This window comes from Lampetra fluviatilis, chromosome 53 (genome assembly GCF_964198595.1).
Source record: "Lampetra fluviatilis chromosome 53, kcLamFluv1.1, whole genome shotgun sequence".
Taxonomy (NCBI): Eukaryota; Metazoa; Chordata; class Hyperoartia; order Petromyzontiformes; family Petromyzontidae; genus Lampetra; species Lampetra fluviatilis.
In genome coordinates, this window is record NC_136327.1 from 8,784,715 (window position 1) to 8,797,434 (window position 12,720).

At 55.6% G+C, this 12,720-nt stretch overlaps 1 protein-coding gene across 2 annotated transcripts in view; it reads left to right on the forward strand.

The window, feature by feature from the left end:
• Positions 1–11,420: 11,420 nt before the first annotated feature.
• The window catches only part of LOC144949193 (proline-serine-threonine phosphatase-interacting protein 1-like), a 60,234-nt gene continuing 58,934 nt past the window's right edge, over positions 11,421–12,720 (forward strand). For both annotated transcript variants that reach the window (XR_013640256.1, XM_078879082.1), the window contains exon 1: positions 11,421–11,488. Coding sequence is in view for 1 of the 2 variants with exons in the window: in XM_078879082.1 (XP_078735208.1) it covers positions 11,459–11,488 (30 nt within the window). In the remaining variant the exon portion in view is untranslated. The remainder of the gene's footprint in view (positions 11,489–12,720) is intronic.

Sequence of the window (12,720 nt, forward strand, 5' to 3'; positions counted from 1 at the left end):
GAAATAAAAAATAAACTAAATAAATGTTTTTTATTGAATAAATAGCAACAGGTGCCTCCACATGGCTCACACAAGAAACAAGTTATAATTAATCTCAAATAGTTTGAGATTCTTAAACTTAGATTAACAAAATAAGCAAGCAATAATCAAGATAATAAAGTAAAAAAACTAAACTATTATAACATGCTTTAATTAAGGAGATGCGTTACGACGACCCCATCGTAAGTCAAAAATATCGTGAGTCGAAGATGGCCTAGCTTACCCAGGAGTCTTAAAGAATGGTGATAAATGTAGCAAAACAGAGCAATTTACAGTACCGTACTGTATAAACTATATACTGTATGTATGTATTAATAACCATACTGTATTGCACAGTAAAATGTAAAGTAAAAAAGGTAAATTCTTAGCCTACCTATATGAACTGCAATTTAATAGAAAGTTTTTTCAGGAAACAATCCTATCTGCATCACACAAGGCGGGAGATGCGTACATCCCGGCAGCGTCCCAACGTACAGCATCGTACCTCGTACGCTGCTGCGTTTGCCTGCCGCGCGAAACGTAAAATATTTTACAATTTTGTCGTATCGCTATCGCCATCGTAAGATCGAAATATCGTAAGTCGGACCATCGTAACTCGGGGGACTACCTGTATTCTGATTTCCACAGTTGTATTTTACGAGAGAGAGATGGCGAGGGTGGAGATGCGAACAGCGATCCAGCAGTAGTTGCCGTGCGGTACGGAGTTGAACTGGCACTCGCGTGCAGTCTGTGCAGCTAACAGACCGCAAGGCGTTCTCCTCCTCCTCCTGCTCGAAGACACCGGTGAAACTGTAAAGGAGAGCCGACACAAGATTGCAGGGGGGTTCGTCTTTTAATCCTTTCCTCTTCTCCACACCTGTCCCCAGCCGTCCCAATCTCGTTCCCGCCAAAAGCCCCCTCTTCCCGCCGGTTTTCCCCTCATATCTCCGCGATTACCCCTCCCACTAACCCTCCTATTGGTGGGAATCCTTCCCGACACCCCTACATCCGCCCCCCCCCCCCGGAGAAAAAAAAACGTCCTCGGTTCTGCCTCCCCCATGGACCATTTAAGTCTCCCCATGCCTCCCCCTACTGACAGTGACGACAGCCCTTAACCCCCCCACAACCATACAATGCAATATAACACAACAAAATCAATTGCGCGGCCTGCCCAGGTCTCCAGCCAGCATCCCGTAACAGCCCGGACATCCACAGGCAGCAGATGACCGTGGCGGCCCCCTCCTTCGAAGGCCCTCTCGTCGCGGTCCCCGGTTCGGTGGCGCCGGTGTCGCCTTGCCTGGCGCCGCTGTCTCTCCGGCCCCCGCGGCCCCCGGTCGTGCCGCCGCCCCATCAGGCCTCACATGGGGTGCTGTCGGTGACAAGGGAACACAGGGCACCGAACCCCCTGCCAGTCGGCGCGTGGTGGTCGGCGACCTTGGCCTGGGTAGGGATGATGAAGATGATGTTGGCGGTGAACTGCTCCAGGGCGCAATGTCAATTTTGTGTGCTGCCTCAGCCCAGGGGCCGTTGCCCCTGGCAACTCGCCGGCGTCGCAGGTAACTAGTGACGTCACTTCCGGTTGTGACGTCACGTCCGCCCGCGAAACCACGCCCGGCCACGACGTCACTTCCGGCTGTGAGCTCCCATCCGCCCGCGACGTCACGTCCGGTCGCGATGTCCCTACCGGCCCCGGCGCGGTCCCCGGCCTCGGCGCGGTCCCCGGCGCGGTCCCCGGCGCGATCCCCAGCCCCGGCGCAATTACCGGCGCGGTCAGCGACACCACGTCCGTTCGCGACGCCACTTCCGGTCGCGACGCGATCACCGGCCCCGGCGCGGTCCTCGGCGCGATCCCCTTCCCCCGACCAGGACAGTGGGGCCCGGGGCGCGACACCGACGGCGCCCACCCCGAGGAGGCTCCCGGTAAGGTCGCGGCGTCGGGGGTGTAATTTTCCGGACCGATCGAGAGGCCGGGCGGGACGGCGTCACTCGCCTGGATCCTGTCGGCGTTCGGCCCCGGCGGGTTCCAGGTGGCGTTGGCGGCCTCCGGCTCCGTGCGGCACCCCCTCGCCACATGCCCCTCACGACCACAACGGTGGCAGACCCACGGGGCGTTCCGTCGGGGTGGCTCGGCGCGGTGTTATAGAGGCGGCTGCCAGCGACGCGGAGGCTGGTCGCGCCCCTGGTCCCTCTGCTCCGCCAGTCCCCGGATCGCCGCGTACACCTCCCGCAGCAATGGCTCCGGCTCAGATGTCGGGGGTTCGTTCCCAGCTGCCCCACAGGCAGCCTGCGGCGACGGTGCAGGTTCGGCGGTTGGTGACCCAGTAGCGCCGCGGCAACGGCTCGGCTGCTCCCCCCCGCCGCGCCAGCCACCTGGCCCACGGGTGGCGCCCGGCCCATGACCTGCTCGTGGGCTTGGATGGTCCGGGCAGCCCACAGCGAGGTGCGTTCCTCCGGCGTCACCACGGGCATTACAACGCCGGCGCGGCAAGCGTAGGAAATGAGGTGCTCGACCACGAGGTCCTCGAGCGCTTCTTCAGCCAGGCGAGGGAAAGCCCTCCTCGCCAACACGAATAGCGCACCCCTGTAGGCTAAAGGGGATTCTCTAGCCCCTCGCTGGCGGTCCTGGAACCGTTTAAAGGCTCCTTCCGCTGGGCAGTAGATCTCCCCCAAAGCCTCGTAGGCCGCCTGTAGCGTGGTCATGCTGTGCGAGGGAAGGGAGGTGTATGAGGAGAGCGCCTCGTCGCCCAGAACGGATGGCAAAGCTCGTAGTGCCTCTTCGTCTGTCCACTCGAGAGCGTGGAAGGCAGCCTCGAATCGGCGGACAAACCCCTCCCAATCTTCTTCGGCCACGAACTTGTCGACGGGCCCCAGCCGACGCGCCCGTCCTGCCACCTGCTCTCCGTGTTGGATGTTTAGCCCTGGGGGTTTTGGCGGCGAGCGGCGGCGGCTGGCGTGACGAGGTTGGTTACGGCTCCTGCCCGGCCGGCTGGTCGGCCTCCGGGTCCCGTGGCCTCTCCTCCCGTGGTACGCGTGGGGGTGGGGGTCCCGGTGCCGGCGGGCCCCCCATAGGGAGCCTCAGCAGTAGCTCCTGGAGTGCCCTCTCCACGCGGGCCATGCGGTCCTCCATGGGGTCCTCCAGGCGATCCGGGCCCCCTGCTGCTACTCCTGGTAGCAGGCCCCCGTGTTGCCCGGGATGGGAAGGATCCCCGGCCCCTGCTTCCTCTTCCCTTGGCTGTTTCCCGTGGGGATTCTTCTTCGTAGCCATTGCAAATCCCACCGCTGCCACCAGATGTAAAGGAGAGCCGACTCAAGGTTGCAGGGGGGTTCGTATTTTAATCCTTTCCTCTTCTCCACACCTGTCCCCAGCCATCCCAATCTCGTTCCCGCAAAAAGCCCCCTCTTCCCGCCCGTTCTCCCCTTATTTCTCCTCGATTACTCCTCCCACTAACCCTCCTATTGGTGGGAATCCTTCCCGACACCCCTACAAAACCATCAACCGCTTGGCACCGTTGGCGTCTAGAAGCATCCAGCAGCATCCCGACAAATTGACTCTACGCCGGGACATCCTTACACAGTGCCGGACTAAGCTGGTGCAGGGCCTGTAACATGTTATTAAGGAGCCCTAAATAAAAAAAAACGCATTAATACACAATATTTTTACATGGATAGTAAAGTAATTGTATTTTTTCATTTGCTATATGGCCAGATAATATGACAAATCGCTAACCTTAAACACCCAGTCGTTCATCAAAGTTGAAGGCGGTATAGTACTATAGTAATAGAGCAAGTGCAGAATCACTGAACCGAATTGATAGCTTGAAAGCGTTTAGCGCGGGGCCCTTAAAAGTGGGGGGCCCATAGCATATGTAGCTATTTGTGCTACTGGGATGATCCGACACTGGCCGTACAACCGCTCATTCCTACTCGCGCTGCGACGTAGTTCCGTTCGCAATCCACGTTGTAAACAAAGTGTTCCCTAACACATTCGTGGCGTTCTATCCAATTCACGTTGTGAAAACAACGTGAGAGAGGAGAACAGAGACTGCATACAGCAGGATAACGCTGCACCACATCTCCTTCATGAATGGAAAATTAAAGGCACAACCGCAGTGCCGTGCGATTGTGGCCATGCAAGCCAAACTGGGCCGTACAGGAAACCCGCTGCGGTCTGTGCTCCTTGAAACGAGTAAGGGCAGCCACGCGACACGAACGGCGGCACGACACGAACAGCGACACGAACAGTTACACGAACGGCCACACGAACAGTGACACGAACAGTGACACGAACGGCCACACGAACAGTGACACGAACAGTGACACGAACGGCCACACGAACAGTGACACGAACAGTGACACGCACGGCCACACGAACAGTGACACGAACAGTGACACGCACGGCCACACGAACAGCGACACGAACAGCGACACGAACAGCGACACGAACAGCGGCACGACACGAACAGCGACACGAACAGCGACACGAACGGCCACACGAACAGCGGCACGACACGAACTCCGCAGCCCTCTCGCCGTGGCGAGCAGCAGTGGACCGCCATGACGGGCATCGAGCTCCTGGACGCATCGCTGCTGCTGCCGCTGCTGCTGCCGCTGCCGCCGCTGCCACCGTCGTGCGCAAGAAAGAGCAGCGGCAGCAGCAGTGCCCTGCGCGCTGTTCCAAACGCTTCAGCCTTGGGAGTGGAGATTTACTTTTTTTGGGGGGGGAGTGGGGGTGGTGGTCTTCATTTTACATTTTAAGGAGACTCCCTCCCACGTCCCTCCCTGCCCCCCCCAAAAAACAACGCCCTCGTGATACGACGCAGGATACGGAATATCCACCGGTCACATTCGGCCAGAACTCTCTTGTACACGGCGGCGGTGGTGGTGGCGGCGGTGGTGGTGGCGGTGGTGGTGGTGGCGGTGGTGGTGGTGGTGGCGGTGGTGGCGGTGGCGGTGGTGGTGGTGGTGGCGGTGGTGGTGGTGGTGGTGGCCAGCGGTGGTGGCCAGCGGTGGTGGCCGTCGCGTGAAGCAGACACCTCCGGGACGTTCCCGTTGTTCCCGTAGCGTCTCCCGGGGAGGGTTGGCGATCGAATTCCCCCTCCTCGCAATTTCGATTTTGACGTTTTAAACCCCGCTAACTTATTGCAGTCGACTAATAACTATTAAAGTGTATCTTTTTCGACGACCCTCTGCCCCGCGTGTTTGTTGTTTTGTTTATGCTCGGGCAGGTTGCCACGGCGTGCCCTGAAAAGGGCCTCCCTCCCCTACCTCTCCGTCGCCTACCTTGCCCGACGGTTCGGGCAACCCCCAGAGAGCGCTCGTTAAGCCGGACACCGCTGGCGAGAGGAGTTTGGAATCTGAAATATGGATTCACTCTGGAGGAGGAATCCGATGAGCTGTGAAGCTCTTGTGTCACGTGTCCAGCTAGGGCCACCTGGTCAGAACGCTAAAAGAACAAACAATACCAACACGTGATGAGGGTGCAAAGTACAGGGGAGGTCAACAAATCACTGAAGCTTAATCATGATTTCACCAGGTAAAGTCCAATGAGCTGTTGGCTACTTTCAACAGAAGCTACCCGGCTGCCACAAAATGATAGCTCAACGAAGTGGGCTCATCATCATCGTTGTCATCGTTATCGTCGTCATCAACGTCATAATCATCGTCGTAATCATCGTAGTCATCGTCGTCATCATCATCGTCATCATCGTCGTCGTCGTCACGTTCAGAGCAGTCGCCAGGTCCTCTTGAACGCGTGACGTCGATGCTAAATGCGGAGGGGAAAGCCGGAGGACCTGGAGACGAATCCACACCAACACGGGGACAGGTGGGGGGGTCACCACAAACTCCAAGTATACAGTTTAACACGTGGGCTTTTGCGACCAATATCCATAATGGAGGTTGTTTTGGGTAAGATTGTGTAAAAAATAAATGTGTCGTAAACACCGCCACCACCCGACACAGCCAATTAGTAAGGTTTGTCATGAACACATCGCGTGCCAATCGGTTACTAGTTCAGCACACCGGCGTGTTGGAGAGTAAACCCACAACACAATTCGAAGACGACGTTTTGCCGGTTATTACAACTATCATCATGATCCATAATTGTGGATAAATGCTCCGGTAAAATAAAAAATAGTTTAGGGGTTTTGTTTGGTTGATGTGATTCTATGGCTCTCTGTGATTGTGTGGCGAGCGTGGAAGAGTAGGCCAAGCACTCTCCCATCGAGAGGGCGCCGTGCGCAGGCCCCTCGAGTGGAGGAAGCCCTTCCCTTCGGCCGCCAGCAGCATCAGCAGGGCCGTGGGGGCGAGCCGTTGCAGGGGCTGCACCTTTAGCTTGGAGCACTGCCGTGGATTTGTAGTTGTCGGAGTTCGCAGGCAAATGTCTCCCAACGGCGCTCGCTCCCCTTTCGCTGTTCGCACTCCCCACAACGGAGCGAAGGCAAAACGGGGAGCGGCTTGTGGGGGACGTTTGCGTTGCGTCTTGTGAAGCTTTGCGTAGAACCAGGATGTGTATCTTACAGTCAGTGGGGGCGGTGGGGGGGTCATTGGCTTTGAACGTTTGGCAGTGCCACCGGCATTGATTCAAGCAAGCCTCGCTCTGCTGATGAGACGCTGCATGTCGAAACCGGTCCTGGCGTATACGACCGGCAGTTCACCAGCATTGATTCACGCAAGCCTCGCTCTGCTGATGAGACGCTGCATGTCGAAACCAATCCTTAACTATAAACATTGTGCAGTTCCACCACCAATGATCCATGCAGCTGGAGTCATGTACTCCCAACATGGAAGGCCTTGTGTGTGGCTGATGGGAATGTGTAAAAAACACATCTCGAGACACATTGGGGAAGGAGGCACGTGGTCCATCCCGTCGAGGTGGATTCCATATTGTCTCCACGCAGTCGCTCATCGTTATTGTGCGTTCACAAAAACAACCGAGGCCTGCCAGCTTGTTTAACCTAGGGGTGCGTGACAACTCCAGATTTTAGTTTTGAAGCTAATTAATCGAAAACAAATTGAGCCACGGGCACGCTGAGTCACAACTTTGCTTCATCAAACCCCACGTGGCTTATTGACACGACACAAGTCCTAACGATGAGAACCACGTGGGTGCAAGGCTGCGGTCAAGGTCAAAGGTCAAGGGGGGCCACTGTTGTCGACTGAAGTCCACGCGCCTCGCCCCGCCAGGCCAGCGACCCCAGGACTCGGGGGTCAGCCGCAGTCCGCGGCGTTGTCCGATGCCAGTTCCACGCGTCGTAGCGTATCGCGACCAGGGTAGTCAATGCGGTGTCTTCTCTGGAGGACTTTGCTGCTGTCTTTTCCTGGATGTTTCTGTTGCGTGTAGTCACCGTAAGATGTTGCTTGTTCGTGTTTTTGTTTGTTGCGGTTGCACCCGAGTCAAGAGCCGCATGGCGCACAGGGTTATACCTAATACATGAAACTGAACTTTTACTGTTTGATCGCCGTAAATATGAACGTGTGTCGTTAAACCCGCCACCACCTGACACGCTTCCAACCCGTAAGGATTTGTCACGAAGACAACAACGACGCCAATTTGTGACGGGTCCAGCACACGTGGTGTGTTGTAGAGTAAACCCAGCGACGTTTACAATTCGTGTCTCGCCAACCAAACCTCCCCCCCTCCCCTCGATCCCCCCCTTGCCCCCCCTCCCCTCGCTTTCCCCGCCCCCCACTCCCACCTTGCCCCCCTCCCCTCGCTCCCCCCGCCCCCCACCCCTCCCCCCTCGTCCCGTATGGAATGTGCTCGCCTTTATTGATGCCACGTGAGCGCGAGCGAGATAAGAGACAACATCTGGCGTTGGGGTAGGTGGGTTGCATAACCGGTAACCGAATGGCGAATCAACGGTTACCGGTTTGCCGCACACCGCTTATCGGAATGCTTCGCGATATCTTTGTTTTAGCACGTCAGGGTTCTTGGCTGTCGCCTGGTGATGCTGGTGGTTGTTGGCGTTGTTGTTTTTGTTGTTGTTGTTGTTGTAATTACCGGCGAAACGTCACCAGTTCCTCCAAGTGTGAGTGTCGTAGTGGCGTTACTCTCCGACAGCATGAGCGGCTGAGTGCTGAACCCGTAACGACTTGGCCTCGTCGTTGTTGTTGTCGTCGTTGTTGTCGTTGTTGTTGTCGTTGTTTACGTGACAACGCCCTTGCTAATTGGCTGCGTGTCGTGTGGCGGCGAGTTTAACGACGACACGCGTTTATATTTAGGCGATCTCACCCAAAAACAAAACACCCTCAATTCTGGACAATATCTGCTCCTCCACCTTTTAAGACCGAGGAACGCGGCGTCACATGTCGCGGCGATGGCTCTGCCACCACGGGGATGGCACGGCGAGTCCCTGACGCGGCTGTCTGCCGGCGTGAGCGCCTGAATGTGTGGACACTGCAGTCGCTGTTGCTCCACATCGACATCAGCAGCGGCACGGCAACAAGAAGAAGGAGGAACACGAAGATGGAAGAAGAACAAGGAACACGAAGAAGAAGATGCAATTTGCGAGTCGTCTGTATGGCAGGCAGCGAGTGGCACGCCGACAAATGTTTGTCCCGTATGGATTACATTTTGACTTAAAACTTTCGTGACTGCAGGAATTCATATTATTTTGTTCTTTCGGTGAAGTCGCGTAGATAGAAAATTATAATACAAATAAAAATGATAAAAATACAAATAATAAAAAAACATAATTTCATTCAATATAACGAGAGATGATATGAACAAAATCTGCAACAACTTGATTACCCGCAGACTCTTAAATGTGTACAGAACAGCGAGTATGTTTATTTTCTGAGAGTGTGCAGATGAAAGTATTCATACTTTAGTCCGTGTGGTACGGGTGCTGTCGTTGTTACAGAGGTGTAGAGTCACTCACTCACCCACTCACCAACCCACCTGGTCACTCACTCATCCACTCACTCATCCACTCACCAACCCACCTGATCACTCACTCGCTCATCCACTCACACAACCACTCTAATCACTCACTCATCCACTCACCAACCCGCCTGATCACTCATGCACTCTTTCACTCACACAACCACCCATCCGTTCACTCATCCACTCACCAACCCACTGGATCATTCACTCAATGCTGGTGAGCTGCCGATGTTACACGCCAGGGCCGGTTTCGACTCACAGCGTCTCATCAGCAACAGTCGCGCTTTGCTTGAATCAATGCTGGCGAGCTGCCCATCGTACGGTGCAAGTAGGAGGCGGCTTCCAGTTTGACGCCAAATCTTGGCGCCTTATCGACCCTTTTCCTGTCAGATTTTCACCGCACACATCGCAAAAGCCGATTGCGTTTCGCTTGCTACTGCACAGGTCGGCGCGTCTCGCCCCGCGAGTGAAATGCGTGCGCATGTCCATAAAACACCCTCCTTACAGGGCACACCTCCGTCAATTCCACTGCTGGATGTGAAGGCCTCTCCCCCCCCCTCCCACTGCCATGCCGTGTGGCCGCTCATGGGGGGGCCGTTTGACCATACTTCACCACGATGAGTGGAGAATCCCACTCGGAGGAGGAGGAGCAGGTGGCGTGAATCCAGAACTCACTCGCCAAACATCGGAATCAATTGATCCTGGAAGAATCCGATGAGCTGTGAAGCTCTTTCTTGCACGGAAATGTCACTCACGAGTTGGGCCGCGGTGGGGGGGAGGGGTGGAAACAGAAGTGCGGTCAACCACTGCCTCTCCATCCACCTTTAGCATTCGGCTCGTTCGAATGTGAAGGTTCGTGGAAAATTCCACTCCTTTTTTTGAGTAACGTTATCAACCGGACAATGCTGGCGGTTTGTTCATCTGTTCGTTACGAGTCCACAGGATCACAATGCCAACAGACGTCGTCACATCCAGTGCCGGACTAAGCTAGTGCGGGGCCTGTAACTTATGCCATTAAGGGGCCCTAAATATTAAAAAAACACATACATATTAAAACACGAATTTTTAACTTGCACCGTAAAATAAATGTATTTTTTATTTGTTATACAGCCAGATAATACGACAAATCCCTAACCTTAAACACCCAGTCGTTCATACAAGTTGAAGGCGGTATAGTACTATAGTAATAGAGCAAGTGCAGAATCACTGAACCGGAATTGATAGCTTGAAAGCATTTAGCGCGGGGCCCTTGAAAGTGCGGAGGCCGTAGCTACTACACATGTAGTATCTACTAGTAGCTGCTACATGTAGGTGGGTGGTGGATGTTTGTTGAACTTCTTTCGCACCGCACGTAGTCGGAGGTGCAGTGCAGCTCAACCGACGAGACTTTTATACTGGTAGGAACCTCCTGGTTACACCAGCCCACAGGGGATTATTGTGTCCGTCGTGCAGGGAGGGGCTGGGTGGGGAGGGTGGCGAGGGGCTGGGTGGGGGGGTGGGAGGGGAGGGGCTGGGTGGGGAGGGTGAGGCTGGGTGGGGGAGGGGCTGGGTGGGGAGGGGCTGGGTGGGGAGGGTGGCGAGAGGCTGGGTGGGGAGGGTGGGGCTGGGTGGGGGAGGGGAGGGGCTGGGTGGGGAGGGTGGCGAGGGGCTGGGTGGGGAGGGTGGGGCTGGGTGGGGGAGGGGCTGAGTGGGGAGGTTGGGGAGGGGCTGGGTAGGGAGGGTGGGGCTGTGTGGGGAGGGGCTGGTCACCCCGTCGTGCCCTTATAAAACTCAACGTTTAACCTACTCACGCCGGCTTGTGCCTGCCCTCACAGTCGGCCAGATTTGCGGAATACACCACGCCCTGGCCGTTGACCCTGACCATTGACCGAGCAACCCAACGTGTTCCTACCAGCTCCCTCCGCATCAGGAATGTGTTTTTGATAGACTGCCAAAAACTTATCCCAGAGATAAGACTTAATTCGAGGAGCAGGGGAACTAAACTGACGAGACTTTTATTTTGATATACTGCCAAAACGGTCCCGCAGATAACACTCATATCGTCATCACGATCCATGCGTGGGCAGAGAGGCCGTAGCAGGTGGTGTCCACTGCAACATTTGGCGATGTATCTCCACCTTCCTCTGTCTTGTGCTGCCAACATCCACTCAAAGTAGCTGCTGCAACATCGTCATGTTGCTGCCAACCTCCCTCGCCCATCGCCGTCTGGCTGACGCGCGCGTCTTGCAAGCCGCACGATGCGGAACACGTGCGCGCTCACACCGAGCTCACGATTTGGTGGTAAATAATGAATGAAATGGATGGGGCCGAAGGCTCCCGAACCTTGAACTTCCTTGTGAGGAGTCGTGACGCCACGAGGAGGGCGAGAGAGAGAGGGACACGAGGAGAGAGCGAGAGGAGAGAGCGAGGAGAGAGAGGGACACGAGGAGGAGAGAGCGAGCGAGGGGAGAGAGGGAGGGAGCGAGCCGTGAGAGCGGCGATCAGTCAGAGCCTGGGGGAGAGACGCGAGGGGAGAGAGACGCGAGGGGGGAGAGGGGAGAGAGAGACGCGACCATGAAGCTCAGATTCTCAGACTCGTTTTGGGTGAGTTCGTCCGCCCGTGTTGAGTTGCGGTGTCTGCGTTTGCAGTGTGTGTAGTGTGTAGTGTGTCTGTAGTGTAGTGTGTGTGTAGTGTGCTTGTGTAGTGTGTGTGTAGTGTGTGTGTAGTGTTGTGTGTAGTGTCGTGTGTAGTGTGGGTGTCTGTAGTGGGTGTGTAGTGTGGTGTATTTCGTGGTTTAGTGGTAATTAATTGAAATTGGAGGGGTTACCAGCCCCTCGCACCCGTCCAGAGCCCCCTTTGGCGGCTGTAGTGGCCTCTGTGGAGGAGGAGGCTCGTAAAGGACGCTGCTGCTGCTGCTGGGCAGTTGGAGGCAGTCGCCCTCCAGCACCAGCGGAGGGCGGAGGAGCGACGCTCACAACAACGAGCGGAGCGCCGGGTGGCTAAAGCACAGCGAGTTTGCACAGTAGGGGGCACAGGTGGTGCATCAGCCACTCATCTCGGTCATCTCGGTCAGTCGACCCGTGGCACCTGCTGGGTCTGCCCCGTGACCTCCTGCCAGCGGGCGTTCGACGCTTCACGTGGCCTCAACGTGCACCTAGCCTGGCACAAGCGTCTTGGTGACGTCACCGCCACTTAGTGGCGAATGGTGGTTGTTGTTGGTGTGTGTGTCTGTAGTGGGTGTGTAGTGTGTGTGTGTAGTGCGTGTGGTGTGTGCGTGTGTAGTGTGTGTGTGTTGTGTGTGTGTAGTGTGTGTTGTGTGTTGGTTGTCTGTGTTGTGTGTGTATGTGTAGTGTGTATGTAGTGTGTGTAGTTTGTGTGTAGTGTGGGTGTCTGTAGTGTGTGTGTAGTGTGTGTGTAGTGTGTGTAGTGTGGGTGTCTGTAGTGTGGGTGTCTGTAGTGCGTGTGTATGTGTAGTGTGTGTAATGTGTGTGGGTAGTGTGTATGTGTAGTGTGTATGTGTAGTGTGTGTGTAGTGTGTGAAGTGCGTGTGTATGTGTAGTGTGTGTGTGTAGTTTGGGTGTCTGTAGTGTGTGTGTGTAGTGTGTGTGTCTGTGCAGTGTGTGTGTAGTGTGGTGTGTAGTGTAATGTGTAGTGTGTGCCTGTGGTGTGTGTGTAGTGTGTGCCTGTGGTGTGTGTGTAGTGTGTGTAATGTGTGTGTGTGTAGTGTGTGCCTGTGGTGTGTGTGTAGTGTGGGTGTCTGTAGTGTGTGTGTGTAGTGTGGGTGTCTGTGTAGTGTGTGTCTGCCGTGTGTGGTGTGTGTGTCTGTCGTGTATGT